This window comes from Castor canadensis, chromosome 3, assembly GCF_047511655.1.
Source record: "Castor canadensis chromosome 3, mCasCan1.hap1v2, whole genome shotgun sequence".
NCBI classification, from domain to species: domain Eukaryota; kingdom Metazoa; phylum Chordata; class Mammalia; order Rodentia; family Castoridae; genus Castor; species Castor canadensis.
Genome location: NC_133388.1, coordinates 166,462,193 through 166,482,045, shown reverse-complemented (window position 1 = coordinate 166,482,045; position 19,853 = coordinate 166,462,193). Strand labels below are relative to the sequence as shown.

The following is a 19,853-nucleotide window of genomic DNA, read 5'->3' as shown; positions in this document are numbered from 1 at the left end:
TTTGGAAACACAAGAGACTGTGAAAAGCCAAGGCAATACCCAGAAAACAGAGCAATGCTGGAGGTATCAAAATACCTGACTTCAAACTATATTACAAAGCAATAGCAATAAAAACAGCATGGTAGTGGCACAAAAACAGACATGAAGACCAGAATAGAGGACCAAAATATGAATCCACACAGCTATGCCCACCTTATTTTTGACAAAGGCACCAAAAACACATGATGGAGAAAAGACAGCCTCTTCAATAAATGTTGCTGGGAAAAGTGGTTATCCATCTGCAAAAAACTGAAACTAGATCCATGTTTATCACCCAATACTAGTATCAACTCAAAATGGATCAAGGACCTTAATATCAGACTCAAAACTCTGAAGTTAGTATAGGAAAGAGCAGGGAATACTCTGGAATAATAAGTATAGGCAAGGACTTCCTCAACAGAACTCCAGCAGCTCAGCAACTAAGAGAAAGGATGGACAAATGGGACTTCAAAAAACTAAAAAGCTTCTGAACAACAAAAGAAATGGTCTCTAAACTGAAGAGACCATCCACAGAGTAGGAGAAAGTATTTGCCAGCTATACATCAGACAAAGGACTGATAACCAGAACATAACAGGGAACTTAAAAAACAACTCTCCCCAAATCAATGAACCAATAAAGAAATGGGCAACTGAACTAAACAGAACTTTCTCAAAAGAAGAAATTCAAATGGCCAAAATACACATGAAAAAATGCTCACCATCTCTAGCCATAAAGGAAATGCAAATCAAAACCACACTAAGATTCTACCTCACTCCTGTTAGAATAGCTATCATCAAAAACACCACCACCAACAGGTGTTGGCAAGGATGTGGGGAAAAAGGAACCCTCATACACTGCTGGTGGCAATGCAAGCTAGTGCAACCACTCTGGAGAAAAATATGGAGGCTTCTTAAAAATCTAAACATCGATCTGCCATATGATCCAGCAATACCACTCTTGGGGATATACCCAAAGGAATGCGACACAGGTTACTCCAGAGGCACCTACACACCCATATTTATTGCAGTGCTATTCACAATAGCCAAGTTATGGAAACAGCCAAGATGCCCCTCTATGGATGAATGGATTAAGAAAAAGTGATATTTATACACAATGGAATTCTACTCAGCCATGAAGAAGAATGAAATCTTATCATTTGCAAGTAAACTGGAGAATATCATTCTAAGCGAGGTTAGAATGATTCTAAGCGAGGTCAGAAGACCAAAAATCATATGTTCTCATTCATATGTTGACTTTTGATCTAGGGCAAAATATAGCAATGTTGTTGGACTTGGGTCACATGCTTAAAGGGACAGCACATACAGGAGGCATCGGGATAGGTAGGAAACCCAAAACATGAAAGTGTTTCAAGTCCCTACTACAGAGGAGCTAATACAGAAACCTTAAAGCAATGGAGATCAATATGGGGAGATGATCAGAACTAGTGAAAAGGTCAGGTAAAGATGAATCAATTTGGGTTGTAGTACACTTGTGCATGGAAGCAATGCTAGGAATCTCTCTGTATAGCTATCCTTATCTCAACTAGCAAAAACGCTTTGTCTTTCTTACTATTGCTCATGTCTTCTCTTCAACAAAACTGGAGAGAAGGGCAGAACAGGTTCTGCCTAGAAGTGACGGAGGGTGGAGGAAAGAGGGAAGAGGAGGGGAGGCAGGGGGCGAAATGGCACAAACAATGTATGCACATATGAATAAATGAATTTAAAAAAAGATGAAGAAAAGTAAAACTAGGAAGAACCAATGATAAATAAGATGGAACAAGAAGAGAAGGTCACTAGGTTTGATAAGTGGAAAGGCATTTCAGTGGAAAGGCATACTGAATTAATAACGAAGAAAATGGTAATGTTCAGTATCTTAAAAGTCTGCTTCTGACTTCCATTGAAAATGACTTTAATGATTTTACAATTAAAATTGTACTTATGTGTATATATACATGTGCATACATACGATTTTACCTACCTAAAATGCAATGATTAATTTTGTTTATACTATATAAAGGTGGTCTTGAAATACACTTAAGCTAAATCATAAATATTTTAAAGACCTTTTGGGTTTTTCAAACAGTCTAGCCTGGAATTTCTGGGCTTAAGCAGTTCTCTTAACCTGAGTCTCTGGAATAGCTGGGACTACAGATGAGTAACAACATCTTGTCCAGGTGTGATCACAAACATTTTGAAAGAAACAAACTTGGGAGAGTACATTGGGATGTGAAAAGTTATATTTTAATAGAAATATAGGGGTTGGGCCTGGTGGATCTGCCTGTTCTCTCAGGTACTTGGGAGACACAGACTGGAAGTATCACAGTTTGAGGGCATTCTGGTAAGAAGTTAGTAAGACCCCATCTCAACCAATAAGCTGCGTGTGGCTAGTATGCTTATTATCCCAGATACATAGGACCAGCCTGAGGAAAAATACCACACACTATTCAAAACACCACCAACAAAAAACTAAAGTAAAAAGAGCTGGGGGTGTGGCTCAAGTCCTAAAGCTCCTCCTGTCCAGTAACAGCAAACCCTGAATTCAAACCCTGGTTATCTCCAAAGAGAGAGAGAAATGTAGGGAAATGTATGCTGTCCTAAATACCAAATCTTCCATGAAGATTTTATATATTATTTTACAGACTGTAGTAAGAATAGAGTATGGATAAGGAAACAACAAAAAGCAGAATTACAGGCCAATCTCTTAGATGCAAAAATCCCCAATAAAATATTGGCAAACCAAACTTACCAACATATCAAAAAGATTATATACCATGATCAAGTCAGTTTCATCTTAGGGATGCAGGGATGGTTCAACATATGCAAATCATTAAATGTAATACAGCACATTAACAGAAGCAAAGACAAAAACTACATGATCATCTCAATAGATGCAGAAAGAGCTTTTGACAAAATTCAACATCCTTTCATGACAAAAGCTCTGATGAAACTATGAATAGAAGGAATGTACCTCACCAGGCACTGGTGGCTCATGCCTGTAATTCTAACTACTCAGGAGGCAGAGATCAGGAGGATTGGGGCTCAAAGCCTTCACAGGCAAATAGTTTGCAAGACCCTATCTTGAAAAAAAACCATCACACACAAAAAAAAGGGATGGTAGAGTGACTCAAGGTAAAGGCCCTGAGTTCAAATCCCAGTACTACAAAAAATAAAAAGAAGGAATGTACCTCAAAATAATAGACTATATATGACAAGCCTATAGCCAACATCATACTAAATGGGAAAAACTGAAAACTGTTCCCTCTGTAAGTCAGGAACGAGACAAGGGTGCCCACTCTCTCGACTCTTATTCAACAGTCTTGGAATTCCTAGCTACAGCAGGAAGACAGGAAGAAGAAATAAAAGGAATTTTAATAGAAAAGAAAGAAGTCAAACTATCCCTATTTGCAGACAACATGATCTTATACCTAAAAGACTTGGAAAATTCCACCAAAAAACTTCTAGACATCATAAATACCTTCAGCAAAGAAGCAGGGCATAAAATCAATTTACAAAAATCAGTAGCCTTTCTACATGCCAATAGTGAACAGACTGAGAATGAATACAGGAAAACAATTCCATTTATAATAGCCTCAAAAAAAAAAACCTAGGACTAAACTTAACAAAGGATGTGAAAGGCCTCTACAATGAAAACCATAAACCATTAAAGAAAGAAATTGAAGAAGACTACAGAAAATAGAAAGATCTCCCATGCTCACAGATTGGCAGAACCAATATTGTGAAAATGGCTAGTTACCAAACGCAATCTACAATGTTCATCGCAATCCCCATCAAAATTCCAATGACATTCATCACAGAGTTCAAGCAGAAGATATCACAGTATTCGACTACAAACTATAACACAGACCCACAGCAATAAAAGCAGCATGGTACTGGCACAAAAACAGATATGAAGACCAGTGGAACAGAATAAAGGACCCAGATTTGAATCCACGCAGCTACACTCACCTAATTTTTAACAAAGGCATTAAAAACATGATGGAGAAAAGACAGCCTCGTCAACAAATACTGCTGGGAAAACTGGATATCTGCATGCAGAAAACTCAAACCTGATCCATGCCTTTCATCCAGTAGACGTATCAACTCAAAGTGGATTAAAGACCTTAATACTAGACCTGAAACTATGAAGCTAGTGCAGAAAAGAGCAAGGGATACACTGGAATTAATGGGCATAGGCAATGACTTTATAAATAAAACTCAAATGGCTCAGCAACCAAGAGAAAGGATTCACAAATGGGACTTCATGAAATTAAAAAGCTTCTGCACAAAGAAAAGAAATGGTTTCTAAATTGAAGAGGCTGCCCACGGAATGGGAGAAAATCTTTGCCAGTTATACATCTGACAAGCAATTAATAACCAGAATATACAAGGAGTATATTCCACAAACAAACTCTCCCCCAAAACAATGACACAATGAAAAAAAAGGGCAAAGGAACTAAGAGAGCTTTTTCAAAGGAAGAAGTCCAAATGGACAAAAAACACATTTAGAAATGCTCAACATTCCTGGCAATGAAGGAAATGCACATCAAGATTATGCCTCATTTCTGTTAGATTGGCTACCATCAAGAGCACAAACAACAACAAATGTTGATGAGGATGTGGGGAAAAAGGAGCCCTCTACAGTACTGGTGGGAATATAAATCAATACAACCACCATGGAAAACAAAAAACTAAAAATAGAATTGCTGTATGATCCATCAATACCACTCCTTAGAAAGATACCTGAAGGAATGTAAGGCAGGTTACAACAAAGGCACTTGCATACCCATGTTTATTGCAGCATTATTCACAATAGCTAAGCTATAGAAACAGCCAAGATGCCCCACAACTGATGAATGGATTAAGAAAATGTGGTATTTATACACAATGGAATTTTATTCACCCACAAAGAAGAATGAATTTTTGTTGTTTGCAGGTAAATGAATGAAACTGGAGAACATCATCTTGAGTGAAGTTAGCCAGGTTCAGAAAGCCAAAGACCACATGTTCTCTCTCATATGTGGAATATAGGCCAACACAAATACAGCAATATTATGAAAAATAGGTCACACTAAGGGGAGGTCACTAACAGGAGAGAGAAGGTAAAAGGAGGAAGTTAAGAAGGTGGAAAGGAGGAAGGCTATGGTCGATGCACTATCTATACAAGAATGACCACAGAATTTTTAAACCTGTTGAAATCACCATAAGAAGTGGACTAAGGTAGAAAGGAGAAAAATAAAGGGAATGAACTAATTCCAGTTACAATACACATATACATGGAAAAGTAGCCGAAATGAAACTGTATAGTTGTATTATATAAACAAAAATGTCTTTTTTCAAAAACAGAGAACAGGAACCACCAGCTTCCGGGCGCCGCTGCAGTTCCCTAACTGTAGCCTTTCCTTTCTCTCTAATAAATCCTACTTTATATACCAGGAAAAAAACAAACAAACAAAAAGAAAACAGAGAACAGGAAGGTAAAACTGGTGGGTGGCACCAGTGGGAGGGGAGGATATAGGGCAAAGGGGTAGGAGATTGAATCGGGCAGAAATATTATGTACTCACATATGAAAATGGAAAAATGAGACTTTTTTTGTGGTACTGGGGCTGGAACTCAGGGTCTACACCCCGAGTTACTTCCCCAGCCCTTTTTTGTGATGGTTTTTTCTCAAGTAGGGTCTCACAAACTATTTGCTTTAGTTGCCTTCAAACCGTGATCCTCCTGATCTCTGCCTCCTGAGTAACTAGAATTACAGGCAAGAGCCACTGGTGCCCAGCAAAATGAGACATTGTGAAACTGTTCCAGGAATGAGGAAAGGGGGATAATGAAGGATGATTGGGTGGGGGGGTGTGAATTCAACTATTACATATTATAAGAACTTTTGTAAATGTCACAATGTACCCCCCAGTATAAGTACAACAATAATAGAAGATAAAATAGATAAATAAATAAAAGATAGACAAAGCTAAAAAACAGAATAGAGTATAAAACTACATTACCTTACCTACTTTTAGAAATATATGTTTTGTTCTTTTATAATTTGGCGCATGGGAAAAAAACTTTAAATAAAGAAGATATTTTATATGTTTTCTGGTCAATACTTGATTTTCCAAAAAGGTCACTTACAACATCAGAGAATAACTTTTCAGATTTCAATTAACCTTTCCCTAAAAAATAATGTTTCTTAATTTAATTTTGCTATAGATAACATGAGTATTATTCAATTACAAGTAATGAATGCTAAATTCCTAAATTTGAAACAAAAAAACCTTTACAGTTCTTCTTGATCATGTTACATGTATTAATAATATATCTATACATCCCTTATCTTTATAGGCATATGGATAAATCTTATGCCTATAATCTTGTGACTTAATAAACACTAAGAAATAAATCAAATTATATTACTTAACCCTATACCATTTGAACTTATTTTCTCAAATTCTCAACTATTCAGACACAAACATATACAATTTAATAATATAATATGCTTTGAAATGGGGTTCTGTGATAACTGTAAATTTAATTCTATCTTATCTCGGCCAGTTCCTAATCTTTAAAAAATACTGAATATCTCACATTATCAATTATACACCATATACAGTACAGCCAGGTGGCAGTAGCTCATTCTATACTCCTTGAAAGTTGAGAGTTTGAAATTGAGAGGGTAATGGTTCAAGCTCAAGCCTGAGCAAATACTTTGTGAGACCACATCACCAAAACAACCAGAGCAAAATGAACTGGAGGTATGCTCAAGTGGTAGAGCACCTGCTATAGAAGCACCTGCTTTGCAAGAGCAAAGCCCTAACAAACCCCAGTCCTACCAAAAAACCCCCAAAAGACAAAACCCATATGTGTGTGTATACACCCCCCACACACACATACAGAGAAAGAGAGAAAACAACTCAAAATTTTAATAATTTTGTTCAATTTTAAGTATTCAGGATAACATTCAAGATTCATACTGCAAGGTTTCATGATGAAACAAATGCTAAATTAATGTTAAAAATTGCTATTTTCTCCTTAATACAGTTATAATGTTAGAAGAATGTAAAATAAAAATAAGCCAAATTAAAATGATTTCTTCATAATATGCTAACATTATTTAAATAAACAATATTTACAAATCAACCAAATAAACAGTACAGCACATACCAAAGTCAACTTCTCACTTTAGTTTCTTACAGTACCCAGAATTAAGAACATTTGACAGCAGGGAGATATGAGGGTCAAGTCAAACACATAGTTAAACATCTTCATTTTCACAGTTAAAGAAACTTAGCTATCAACTTATCTTTTAAGTATTCCATCTGTTATTATCATTGTCATTAACACTGCTGGGGATGTAATGAAGATTGCGTTCTTAAAAATCAAGTATTTTCCTAAAAGCCTAATCTAATAAAAATGATTAAGAACTTTGACTCCCATTAAATTATCATCAATATTAAAGTAAAATTGCTGGAATAACTATCTTTATTGCTCAAGGTAAAATTTTTCATTAAGGAAAAAATCTAAAAATACAACTTACTTAGTTATTATTAAATAAAAGTCCAAGAGGAAGTTGAGGTCTTTAAAGTAAAGCAATTAGCAATCTTTGCCTTTTTTGTAGTACAACCAGAAAATACCTTAATTAAGACCATTTCAAAGATAAACTGCTTTTCCCAAAGCAAATAACTTACAGTATACTCAAGTGTCCCTTTAGGTTTTTGAAAAGACATTCGTCTCCCATCTTTCTTGTCTAATGTCTTCTTTTGGCCAGTGTCTGCAAAAAAATGAAGCAAAACTCCTATTAAATTGTTTTTCCTCTCAAAAGCAATGCCAAGGACTGCTGAACAGAGCTTACTGGGAAGATATCTAATTCCCTAGGATTCTGTTATCTGAAGAAAAAAAAAAATCAACTGACCAACTGTAAGAAAAAGAAACTACTTCCTTTCTTCTTGTTTGCTTTAGGAGCTGAGCAGTATGAACCACTGTAAAATTAGAAGTCAATTCAAAACATATGTAACTGTCAACAGAAAAGAAGTTATTAAAAATTAATTTGTGGACCATTTCTTTTTACATGTTTAACGTATATTTGAGATTGTATTTTTACATATATATCTGAATATATTAAACCAATAATGTCTACAAAAGATACCATTAGTCCTCACAGAAGAAAACTTCTTTACTTCTATAATCCATAAGAACAATTTACACATCATGAGGTACATTAAAGTATGCTTCATGTAGAAACATACTTTTGCACCTTTTGCTTTAGATTACGTGCCAATTATTTTTCACTTGCTTACCAAGACATTTCACTTGAATATACTAGTATCATCAACAGTAAGCTTCTTATTTGTTTAATTTTCCATTACAGTTAATCTCATCTGCTCTTCCTGTAATGACCACACTGGAAGAGATTAAAATATCACTCTTAAGAGCTGGAGGAGTGGCTGAAGTGGTAGAGTGCCTACCAAATAAGCGTGAGGCCCTGAGTTCAAAACCTCAGTACCACAAAAAAAAAATCCCCCAAAACCAGTCTTATCTAAACATTTAAAATGATCAAATGGCAATCTCTAAAAAATTTTAACTCAAATAAGATAGTAAACATGCTATGTTTTTAAGAAAAAATTAGTTTACCTAAACTCACATAATCTAGAAAATGTGTATTTAATTGTCTTTCTGCCAAATTTAACTGACACTTTGACCATACTAATATTTTTAAATATGTACCTAACTAGAATAGGGTGAATAGTTTTAATGAAATATTAATAATGATAACAATGATGATGATGATGATGATGTCCAAAATGTCCCAGATGCCAGTTGGCTCTGCAATGGTTATAAAAAACTTCCCCTAAAGTAGTCCCAATCACTCAGGTCAACCCAAGTCTCTGTTATTATACAGCATCTTTACATCACCTTCATTGCATCTGACAATTTTTTAAAATTAGTATCTGTATTTTTTAATCTCAACCACTAAACTTCAGTCCCTGAAGCATACCCTTGCCTTGTTCTAAAATTTCTCCCCAGTGCCTAACAAAGGGTCTGATATATGGCAAGCCTTTAATTTGAATGAAATAACATTCTGAAGCAAAGATTTGAACTACACCTAGAACTACCACAATTCATATAAACTGTCATTAATTTTTCACAAAGAAAAGTTAGATAAATATCTATGGTTCAGACATTACAACTCTATGAGAAACCTGATGTACACACACACACACACACACACACACACATCCTACTTTTGTCTCTTAATTAAAATTATTCTTAAAAACTGAGGAGAAAAATGTAAAAATTCACTTAAAAAAATGGCGAAAGATGTGATCTGAAATTCACAATTGGATGTTAACAATGGTCCTTGAACATATTAAGGTATGTTCAAACTCAGTCTTAATCACAGAAATACAAATTTAAATTATTAAATTATTTCTCCTCTGTCAGATTGGCAAAAATTCCAAAGCTTGACCACACAGTGACTCTAGGAAAACAGGTATTGTTCCACATTTCTGGTAGGGATGTTGTAATTCTTAGATAAAATGTTCCTTCATTAAATAGCTTAAATTTAAAGTTCCTTTTTTGGTGGAGGGGGTGAATTAGAGTATAATATATTTGATACAAGAACTTTTGTAAATGCCACAATGTACCCCCACCCAGCACAACAATAAAAAAAAAAGTTGTTTTGAGAAGAAAATACGATTGAGGGAACTGAGGGGCACAGAGAGATCAATAACAATTACACAATGAAGAAAATAGCAGTGACAGAATTCAAATTCAGCTAATTGAACTTGCACTTACAAGCACTCTGCTATCTAAAACAATTCACTAAAATATTTGCTTTATGAGAGCAAAGGACATGTTTATTAACTACCACTATATACCTACCAGTGCTTCTTAATCTGACATAATTTTTGCCCCTCTCCAGGGGTATCTGACAATGCCCAGAAGCATTCTTGTTATCAAAACCAGTTAAGTGGTAGAGTGCCTGCCTAGTAAGAGCAAGCATGAAGCCCTGAGTTCAAACCCCAGCACTGCAAAAACAAAACAAAACAAAAAAACCTTGGAGTCTTGTTACCTACATCTAATGGCAGAAGTCATGGCTACGACTAAACATCCTACAATGGATAGGACAGCCCCCCCCCCCCCCGCAAAACAAAATGTATCAGTTCCAAAATCCTCTTCCTAGACAATGCAAGGATGTTTAAAAAAACCCAAAAACTAGCACTTCTAAGACACATGCAATTTTTTATTAAATACTTTAGTTACATGTATGTGCAAAATCATGAGAAATTGTTAATGTTTAGGCTTTACTTCTATCCTTTTTTATTTGCACCTTTGGGCAATTTCAGAGGTCACGGTACTCTACTTTGGCAGGTTATTTGAATATTTTAAAGATATAAATTCCCAACTCTGTAGTTTCTACTGTTTCTGGTAGGAAATCAGTGTAAATATTAACACTGCATTATTCAATGGGATAGGACCTTTTCTTCTGAATGATTTAAAATGCTTTTTCTCTTCCTGTGGTTTCTACTAGGTGCTCATAGGGATGCTTGAATCTGTGAATTAAAAGTCTTTCTTTACGTTTTCAGCCATTCTCTTTTAACACTTTGGCCCCAATCTCTCTCTCTTCTTCAGGGTGTCAAAGTACATGCATTAGAACTTCTCATTGTGTATTGTATTGAGTTTACCTTCTTCTATACTTCTTGTTCTTTCCCCTTTTATCCTATATATTTTCTTCTGATTTACCTCCCATTTCACTAATTCTTTCTTCTGTGTTATCTAATTTTCTGTTAAGTGCATACAAAGGTCATAATTTGGGGGATTTTATTTTCCAGAAGTTATTGTTCTTTTTTATATTCTGTATCATTCTAAAATATTCTCAATTAATTCTCAACAGCAGTAACTACTTTAAATCTACAGTATCCAGAACTTCTGTTGGGTCTGGTTGTATTCTCTCTGCTGTTTCTTATATCGTGTCTTGACATGTAACTAATTATATTTTATGTGCTGAACTCTAAATCTGCAAAACTAGCTATAGAAATAATTTGACATATAGAAAACTGTATTTTTCCAGAGAGGAATGTTTGCTTCTGTCAAGTGCCTAAAGAATACTGGCAATGCCAGATCTTGCTAATGAAGCTGTAGAAATTTTGATGATGAAAGCTAACCAATCATTCTAAGAGACCCTAGCTACTTCAGATTTTATTTATTTATGTATTTTATTTTTTAGTGTTGGGAATTAAACCTAGGTCTTTATGCAAGCTAGGTATACACTCTATCACTGAGGTACACCTTACTCTGTCCCTGTCTCCTATACATACAGGTTGCCAAAAGCACTTTCAGTCAATTGTTGTTTGTGGAATCAATGCTTCTCACAAGGAAAAAAGCAATTTCAAAGTAAGGCTCTTCCTTGGACCTCTATCCTCACTCAAACCCTATTCTAGTCATGCCAGACAGCTTTCTAATACTCTCCATAAAATGTTTTGCTTTGGTCCAGCTTTTTGTTCTCAGCATAGTAGTTTGAATTATCTAGCTTTGTTAGTTAGTATCATGCTCAGAAGTCCTTAAAGATTTTTAAGTAGATCATTTGGAAACTCCCTGTGTAACAATCTTAAACAAAAATGTATTTTTTTTCTCTTTAAAAAATTGGAGAACAGGAGGGCAGAACAGGTCCTGCCTGGTGGGGAAGAGGGAGTTGGTATCAGTGGGAGGGAGGAGGAGGTGGGGAAAGGGTGTGGGAGGGTGAATATAGCGTGACTACTCTGTACACATGTATGTAAATGGAAAACTGATACCTGCTGAAACTGTTCCAGGAATGGGGGGAAGGAGGACAAAGGAGAATAGTGGAGGGGATGAATTCAAGAATATATGATGTATTTGATATATTGTAAGAACTTTTGTAAATGCCACAATGTACCCCCACCTAGCACAGTAAAAAAAGAATGGGAAAGGCAAGAGCTGTTGGAGTGATTCAAGTGGTAGAGTGCCTAGCAAGTGTGAGGTCCTGAGTTCCTCAAAAAAAAAAAAAAAAAAAGGCATGGGAAAGGCAAACTAGAGTGAGAAAGCAGCCATGGAAATCAACAATGAAAACAATACATGAGATCTATTTTTCATGTACTATACTATTCTTATCACATCTGAGTATTATAATTCTGGTATTAGCTACTGATGAAGTTTGGTGATTCAAAACACCAAAGCTCCCACTGGAAGTCAGTATTGTCAAATATAGACTTTAAAACTTCAAATACTTTTAAAGTATTTTCTAAACTAAAAGATACGCTAATCATACTTTTTCTGATTGATTTTCTCTATACTGAGGCATTAGAAGAAAATCTATTTCCAATCTTTCATTCACTATTGACTCTTTACCCATAATCAAAAGAAAAGTAAACCCTTCAGTTTTCCCTCAATTCTGTTTTCTTATCTTTCTGGTATTTTTTTAATAGTCAAACTTGTAAAAGAATCTACTTGCACTGTTAACCCCACCACCGCCTACTGAGTCCACAATGCACTGAAATCAGTTCTCTCTTCTCCAGTTCACAATTGCTTTGGAACAAATAAACTAGGTGGTATATTTAATTTTTTAAAATTTTATTTTACTCAATTCTATACTAATTCCTTCTACATGCTCCTCTTTCCCTTTATTTAGAAACACCCCACACTTCTCTTGGTCTCCTTCCCATTAATGTTCTCTTTTAGAGTCTCTTTTCTCCATCTAACCTTAAATATATATATGTACTCAAAGGTTGTGGCCTTAATCTAAGTGAAAGGGTCTAAGATATTAAAGTGCTATAAAAGCTTGCTACTTAAAAGTATATTCCAGGGCCAATAGCACTGTATCATCTCAGAGGTTGTTGTGAATGCACACTCTTTACTCCAGACCTAGACTCATGATTGATTTGCATGCACACTAATTTTGTGAAACACTATTAATAGAGCATTTGAAAGGATCAAACATAGACTGAATAATTGACAGAAAAAATGGGCTTCACTGAGTAACTCCCTACTCATTACAGCTAACACTAGCAGTTTTCAAATTTTTATCAAACTAAGAGTTCATTAAATTAATCATTGTGGTAGACTATATTATTAAATATCCTGTATTCCTCCCTGTGGAAGAATATGAAATATACTTCATCATCCCACTGATGTTAGACAGACAGACACATATGATATGTGCCTTCCAGAATTGTTCAGAGCTGACATATTAATTAGCTTCCTGTTACCTCTCTCTCAACCAAGAACAGAGGTGTTCCATTCAGTTTGCTTCATTAACATAAATCCTAAAAGAAAGATGAACTATTCTCAATTTCTGTTCCTGGTTAAATGACTGGGCATGGAATATAAAAAGGGATTTATTCAACAATTCATGCACAGAATTGTTGTGCTAAAGGAAAAAAAGGAAACAGTCTGGATTGCATAAGACTACTCTACTAAAAATTACTCAATACCACAAGACTTAAATTATGCCAGTTGTATCAAAGTAAGGACTCCAGAAATGAAGGTCACATGATAAAAGGACTGATAGGAATACTGAACAATAATTATAAAAATGTGGTTGAAACAAATTAATCACGAATGTTACAAGCAAGGAAAATATAAACACAATATAAAGAGTAAATATCAGAATGTAAGAAGAAAAATGGGAGATGAAACTGCTGATGTCATATTAAAGCATATAATCTATTCTACCTAAAACTAAAATAAGATTATAACAATAATAACCTTTCCATGTGTCAAGATCTGCTTGATTTTAGACATTCTTCTTTTAGGAATTAATGTCTGTGGTAAAGACCTATGATCTTTCAGTATATTACTTTTTTTTGTAGTCATCCTTGCATCCTATATTTATTTACACATAATATTAATATTAATCTAAAACCTACCCCTCAGACAGACCTTGAGATAAGTGCATATTTGGATTGTTTTGCCCCTGCACAGAAGTGCTTTTAACTAACTTACATTTTTGGAGTTATAGCACTGAACTACATAAAGAATGGTGTTTTAAAAAACAGCTTTTTGAGGCAGAGCTTGGTAGTGCATACCTGTAATTCCAGCTACACAGAGGCATAGAAAGGAAGATTATACTCCAAGGCTAGTCCAGGCAAATTAGACAAAACTCTATCTGAAAAACAGCCAAGGCAAAAAGTGGCTGGGGGCATTGCTTGATTGGTAGAGCCTAGCAAGCCTAAGAGGCCATGAGCTCAACCCCAGTATGGGGGTGGGGGGAATATGTACTTATTAAGATGATGATAAGGGTTTTGGTTTTTCTGCTATATTACAGGGTTCCATGAGAAATTTCTATTTATTCTCTACAAAATGAATAACTTTCTCCTGCCTAAGCAACCAGTTCAATGTTAAATTGGCTGGTGACCCTTCCCACATGTGGTTTTGCTTTCCATGGTTTCAGCTACCTACAGCCAATTATGGTCTGAAAATATTAAATAAAAGGATTCCAGAAATAATGTTTTAAATTTCATGCCATTCTAAGTAGCATGATGAAATTTGTACTGTCCTGCTCTTTTCTTCCCAAATGCATTTCCTTTGTCCAGTGTATCCACACTGAATAGACTACCCACCCATTAGTTATTTAGTAGTCATCCATGCTACTAGATCACCTGTCATGGTATTACAGTTCTTTTATTCAACTGAACTTTATTTTATTTAATGATGGTCCCAAAGTGCAAAAGTAGCCAAAGAGAATGTTGGCTAATATTAGTATTCTATCTTTTGGACTACTTATTTCCCGTGATTATCAAAACCAGCCATAAAAATATTAATCTCAGGCTTCTCTTCTCCTTCAGGTATATACATTCAGAACATAGGGTTTTCCTCTTATAAAGTGAAACAGGTCCTATCACAGAATTTATTGTAATGAGGTTATGATTCAAACCCAGGTCAATAAAATGTAATTTCTTGTTTTGCTCCTTTATTAAGCACTTTGACAGCTATGTGAACCTTTTAAACTTAGCTCTGTATACCTCCATAGTCACAAATACTAAATTCAATAAATATTTTAGCAGATTGAGAGACAAGCAAAGGTACTTAAGTAAATAAAAAACCTATTTAAAATTCAAACTCACAAAATAGAAGCAACCGGGAAAAGAACTCAATTTAAGAAATATCATTAAGGAGTACTTCCATGACACATAAAGTAATTCAGGTGATAAAAATTTAATGTTCCTATTTTATTTCATTTTTCACAAACTTTTTATACATATACACATAACAGTAATATGTACATTATGAAGCAAAATGGTTTAATGTCCCATTCAACAATTCACAACTGAAGTCTATGGCTGGTATTAAAAGATTCTAAGGCCCACATTTAAAGCTGAAAAAACTTCTGACTTTTGCATATATGTATTAGCAGAACTGGTTCCTCACTACTTACTGCTACCACTACTATCACCTGCTCATCAAAGGGCAAAGGAGGAGAACTGGGATAGAAAATGAAACCCTCCTATCTCTTCTCACAACTCAGCATCAGAGAAGTTATGCTTTAGGACTAGATGAGCAGGAATTTTTAAGAAGTAGGATAAGCCTCTCCTCAATTCCAAATCTAAGCTGGAATGGGATCTAAGACTAGGGAGTTGAGTGGGGCCTTAAATTGAGTATGAGATCGAAATTTTAAAATAGAAACTGAATGTTAAATAGCTGAAATACACTGTTTTAATTGCTAAGAGTAAATGAAAATTTAAATAGGGTGAGCTTTGTAAAGGATTCTGTCACCAAGCAGGAAAACAGGGTTGACATAACAGGGCAGTTTTCACAGAAAATGTTTTATGTTTATATTACAGAAATTTAAGATTCTCCACTCAGTAGGTTAAGTCTACTGATCTATATTTATTACTATAAGATATATAAAGTGAAACTTTTAAAGACTACACAATATGGGCTACGGTCCCACCACCAAACAAGAGCAATACCCAAAGTACAAATTTCTTTTTAATTCAACTTACAACATAATTAGGAACAAGCATTGTCTCATGTTTCTTTTGTAATAGTTTAACTAAAGCAATGGTGTGAAAAATCTTATTGTGTGTCTAACTCTCAGTGATGGTTTACCTGAAGAGCCTCCTTAGGAAAACACTAAAAGCTGATAAGAGCAAAAGCTACCACTTTGGAGAAGACTAAGGATAAAAGAGTCCAATATGTGGATTGTTTATAGAAAGGGTAAAATTCCAATGCTAGGAATCTTTCTGGATAGCTATCCTTATTTCAACTAGCAAAAACGCTTTGTCTTTCTTATTATTGCTTATGTCTTCTTCAACAAAATTGGAGAAAAGGGCAGAGCAGGTTCTGCCTGGAAGCAAGAGGGGTAGGGGGAAAAGGGAGGGGGCAGGGTGGAGAAATGACCCAAACAATGTATGCACATATGAATAAAGAAAAAAAAGGGTAAAATTTATCAACATTACTGAACATTAAATGGTAAGGGGCATGATTACTAACAACAAATAAAGCCCTGGAATGCAGCAAATCTACAAGTGTAGGAGTGTCTGTACAAGAAATATTGCTGCAATATACAGGACTTTTTCAAGAATTTAAGGATGACAGCAGAAAACTTATGCAGCAGTTAAAAGAAAAAAACTGAAAAAGGTGTAATCACAGCAGAAAGGGCAGACTGACAGACATTCCTTCTGACTGCCACAAATGAACAACTCATAAGCCAAAACTCACCTAGGAGACAGCTGCAAAGGACAGAATTCTCATTTTAACCAAAAGCTGGTTAGAATTTTTTTTTAAAGAACATTTTTTTAAAAATGAACTATTTAGTTTTTACTTGTATATATTATATGTATGTGCTGCCTCTCAAAACTCAACAAAACATAGGGAAGCTATACTTATTCTGATTACTAGAGCACTTATTTCTTGAACTGCATTCAGAACTCTATCATAACTTCAGAGACATACCATGTTCTCTGAATACTACGTGCTATTCTCTAGCTTTTAACCCGACATTTTCACTAGTTGGCACAAATGAAAATGTTCTAGAGTTGATAACTTTTGACATCATCCAATCCAACCACATTTACAAAGGAAACATAAGCCTGGAGAGATTGGGTAACTCACTCAAATTCTCTCAGGAAGTTAATGCTAGGATGTACCCACCCACTTGACTATGGTCCTACCTCTGTGACATCATAAGGCCTCTCTAACCATGATTTGAGGGCACCATGGATATTAAAAATGGAAAAATGAATTCACAAGGCAGTTTCAACAGAAGAGGAATTTGTATGGCATTTGGAACTGCAACTCCGAAGGAAAAAGTCAGCCTTAGCTGTGTGGTCAGTAAATGTGTATGACTGAACAATCCGTATTTATGTAATTGGGGTTTATTAATGTATTAGGTTGCTGTTATCCCACGTTTCTAAATTCTTTATCTATCTAGAGGCTGGTTACATATCAACTGTTTTCAATCAGGCAACTGAAATCTCATGTAAAAATTTTGTTCAATTCCTCATCCCTGGTCCCATCCTTAAGAGGATTCTACATCTGGTTAATGCCTTCGAGAGCAATCCCCACCTCCCTTTTTCATTTTCTCATTCCATAAACAGGAATCCTAAGCAAGGAGATATTTTAAAAACGATTTTTAAAAATCGTTTAAAAAGGCCTTGCTAATTGTCACTGAAACAGTCCAGTTTCTTCACATTTTAAATGACGCATCTACACACTCATTGCACACTGACTTAGACACACACAGAAGCCAATAAATATCACAAGAGTGAAAATCACTGTCTCACTGCTTCAAAATGACAGGCAGGACGGACAGATTTTATGTATTTTGTACTTTGCGCTAGTTTTGAAACTCAAATATCCCTATATTTACTTTTATAAACCCCAAATACACACTAACAGGAACAATGAAAACAAAATACAAACGACTAGGTGTGATCCCTGTCCACTTAAAGGAAGCCACGAACACTGAAGAAGTTACCATATGCTCTTTAAAAAGTTCTGGAAGGTACCAACACCATAACATCCTGTTTTAAGGAAAAGTACGAAGCCACTGTGATGAAAGAAAACTCACTGCTCAAAATAAACAGAAAGTGAGAAAACAAAGACTCCAGGTTCAAGGAAACACGTACAGAATACAAAAAATCGACTAGGTGCCCTGAGTAGGTGAAAAACGTTTTCTATCACAAAGAGTCGTTATTTTTACAAGCGAGGATGTGAATCCCAACCACCGGGAAACATGAAATAAAACGACGACCCAAAGCAGACTCTAAAGCCAGGGACATGGCCACCCGGGAGAGGAAAGAGCCGGGATCGGACTTGAACTTGACCGGGGGAAGACGGCGAGCCCAGGCGCGGGAAGGAGGCACCGCGCGCAGGAAGCGCGGAGTGAGCGCGCCTCCCTCGGGCCCAGGACCGCCGTCCGCGCTGCCGCCCGGCCCCGCGCACCTGTCCAACGCCGGCCGTGCACCCCGCCGCCTCCCCCAGCCCTCGGCCCACGCCCGCCGCGCTGCAAGTGAAGGGTGGGCTCACCAGCTCCCTCCGGGCTGGACGGCGCCGGGGGCCGGTGGGGCGGGGACCCGCACCCGGGGTCCCCCTGGGCGGGCTCCCTCAGGTAATCCTCGAAGCGCACCTGCCGGGCTTCGCCGCCACCCCCGAACCCCCACAGGCGGTTGGCAGTGCCCCGCAGGAGGCGCCCGCTCTTCCCCGTGAACGTGGTCAGGTAGTCCATGCTGCCGCGGGGAAGGCCGCGGGGCCGGGGCCGAGGAGGCTGACGGTTTCGGCGGCGGCGGCCACAACCTGCGTGCCCGCCAGCCTGTCCGTCCGACCCGACCCGGGGACGGCGGCTCCGCGCGCCTCACCGCGGCCGGGAGGGGGAGGGGAAGAGAGGGGGAGGGGGCGTCCCTCTCGGGGCCTCGGGGCGGACCATCGGGAAACTACGCGTCGGGGAGTCGAAGAGTGACCGAAGTTTTGAAAAGTTTTTCCAGTTGCTTCAAAACGCCAAGTCGCAGACACTGTAGCTTATAAAGTAATTGTGTTCTTCCTGAAACAATTCTAGGGCCAGAAAGCTGCTGCTTTTTTCTTCTTCTTAAGAAATGTGGCCTGGTCCCATGCGCTCCCCTCCCCACGCGTCCGGCTGCAGTGGAGCAGGCCTACCCCGCCCTGTCCCGCCCCTCCCTGGCCCGGCCAGACCGGACTTTCAGGACTGCTGGGGAAAAGCAGAGGATCCTCAGCTTCCCCTGGGAGGGCTAACTGGGGGATAGAAATGATCCGGAGGAGGCTTTGCTGGAGTTCTGGAGCCTAGGAGAGTTTCCAAAAAGTTTTTGTGTGTGCGTGTCGCCGGGGAGGGGGTGGGGGGGCAGCGGCGCGAGGGACGTGGGAACACAATCCACATTAAACTATTGCAGTTTATGGCTTTTTTTTTTTGAGTATACTTTTTGTTTGAAATACTTTCAACCTAAGACTGCGATCATAGTTAAAATAAAGCTTTAATAGTCAACATTCAAAGGCCATTGTGATATTATAAACTAATGCTAGAATGTGCCTTTCCGTGAATTCAGTCCACATTTGGGGCTTTACTAAATGGATCTGTCTTTTAGAGACAAACAAGGCAGAAAAAGATCAATGACTTGAGGAAGAGCAATGACGTTTGACAGGCATTTACTGCACGATTTTGTTTCCTGTGAGATCTGGTTGGTCTCTTCCTTTATATCTGTTTATAGCTCTTTGAGTTTCCCCGTGCATTAAATAAATCCTCTTGGAATCACCAGTACATTAAAGTATTTGAGTAACACGTATGAATTACTTAGGAAGTTGAACAGCTAACCATTCTAAACAATGGAGTGCAGAAAATTGAGAACTTAAGCTTTTTGCTTAACTACAACAGTACTAA

The 19,853-nt window shown here is 37.1% G+C and overlaps 1 protein-coding gene across 12 annotated transcripts in view; it reads right to left on the bottom strand.

Annotated features, from left to right (window-relative positions):
- Oxr1 (oxidation resistance 1) overlaps positions 1-19,853 on the bottom strand; it is a 365,513-nt gene that overhangs the window by 62,494 nt on the left and 283,166 nt on the right. For 9 of the 12 annotated variants that reach the window (XM_074069038.1, XM_074069041.1, XM_074069039.1 and 6 more), the window contains one exon: positions 7,696-7,778. In XM_074069038.1, coding sequence (XP_073925139.1) covers positions 7,696-7,778 — 83 coding nt within the window. Of the gene's footprint in view, positions 1-7,695; positions 7,779-18,493; positions 18,831-19,853 lie in introns of those variants that run through there. The other 3 variants (XM_074069045.1, XM_074069047.1, XM_074069040.1) reach the window with 2 other exon arrangements.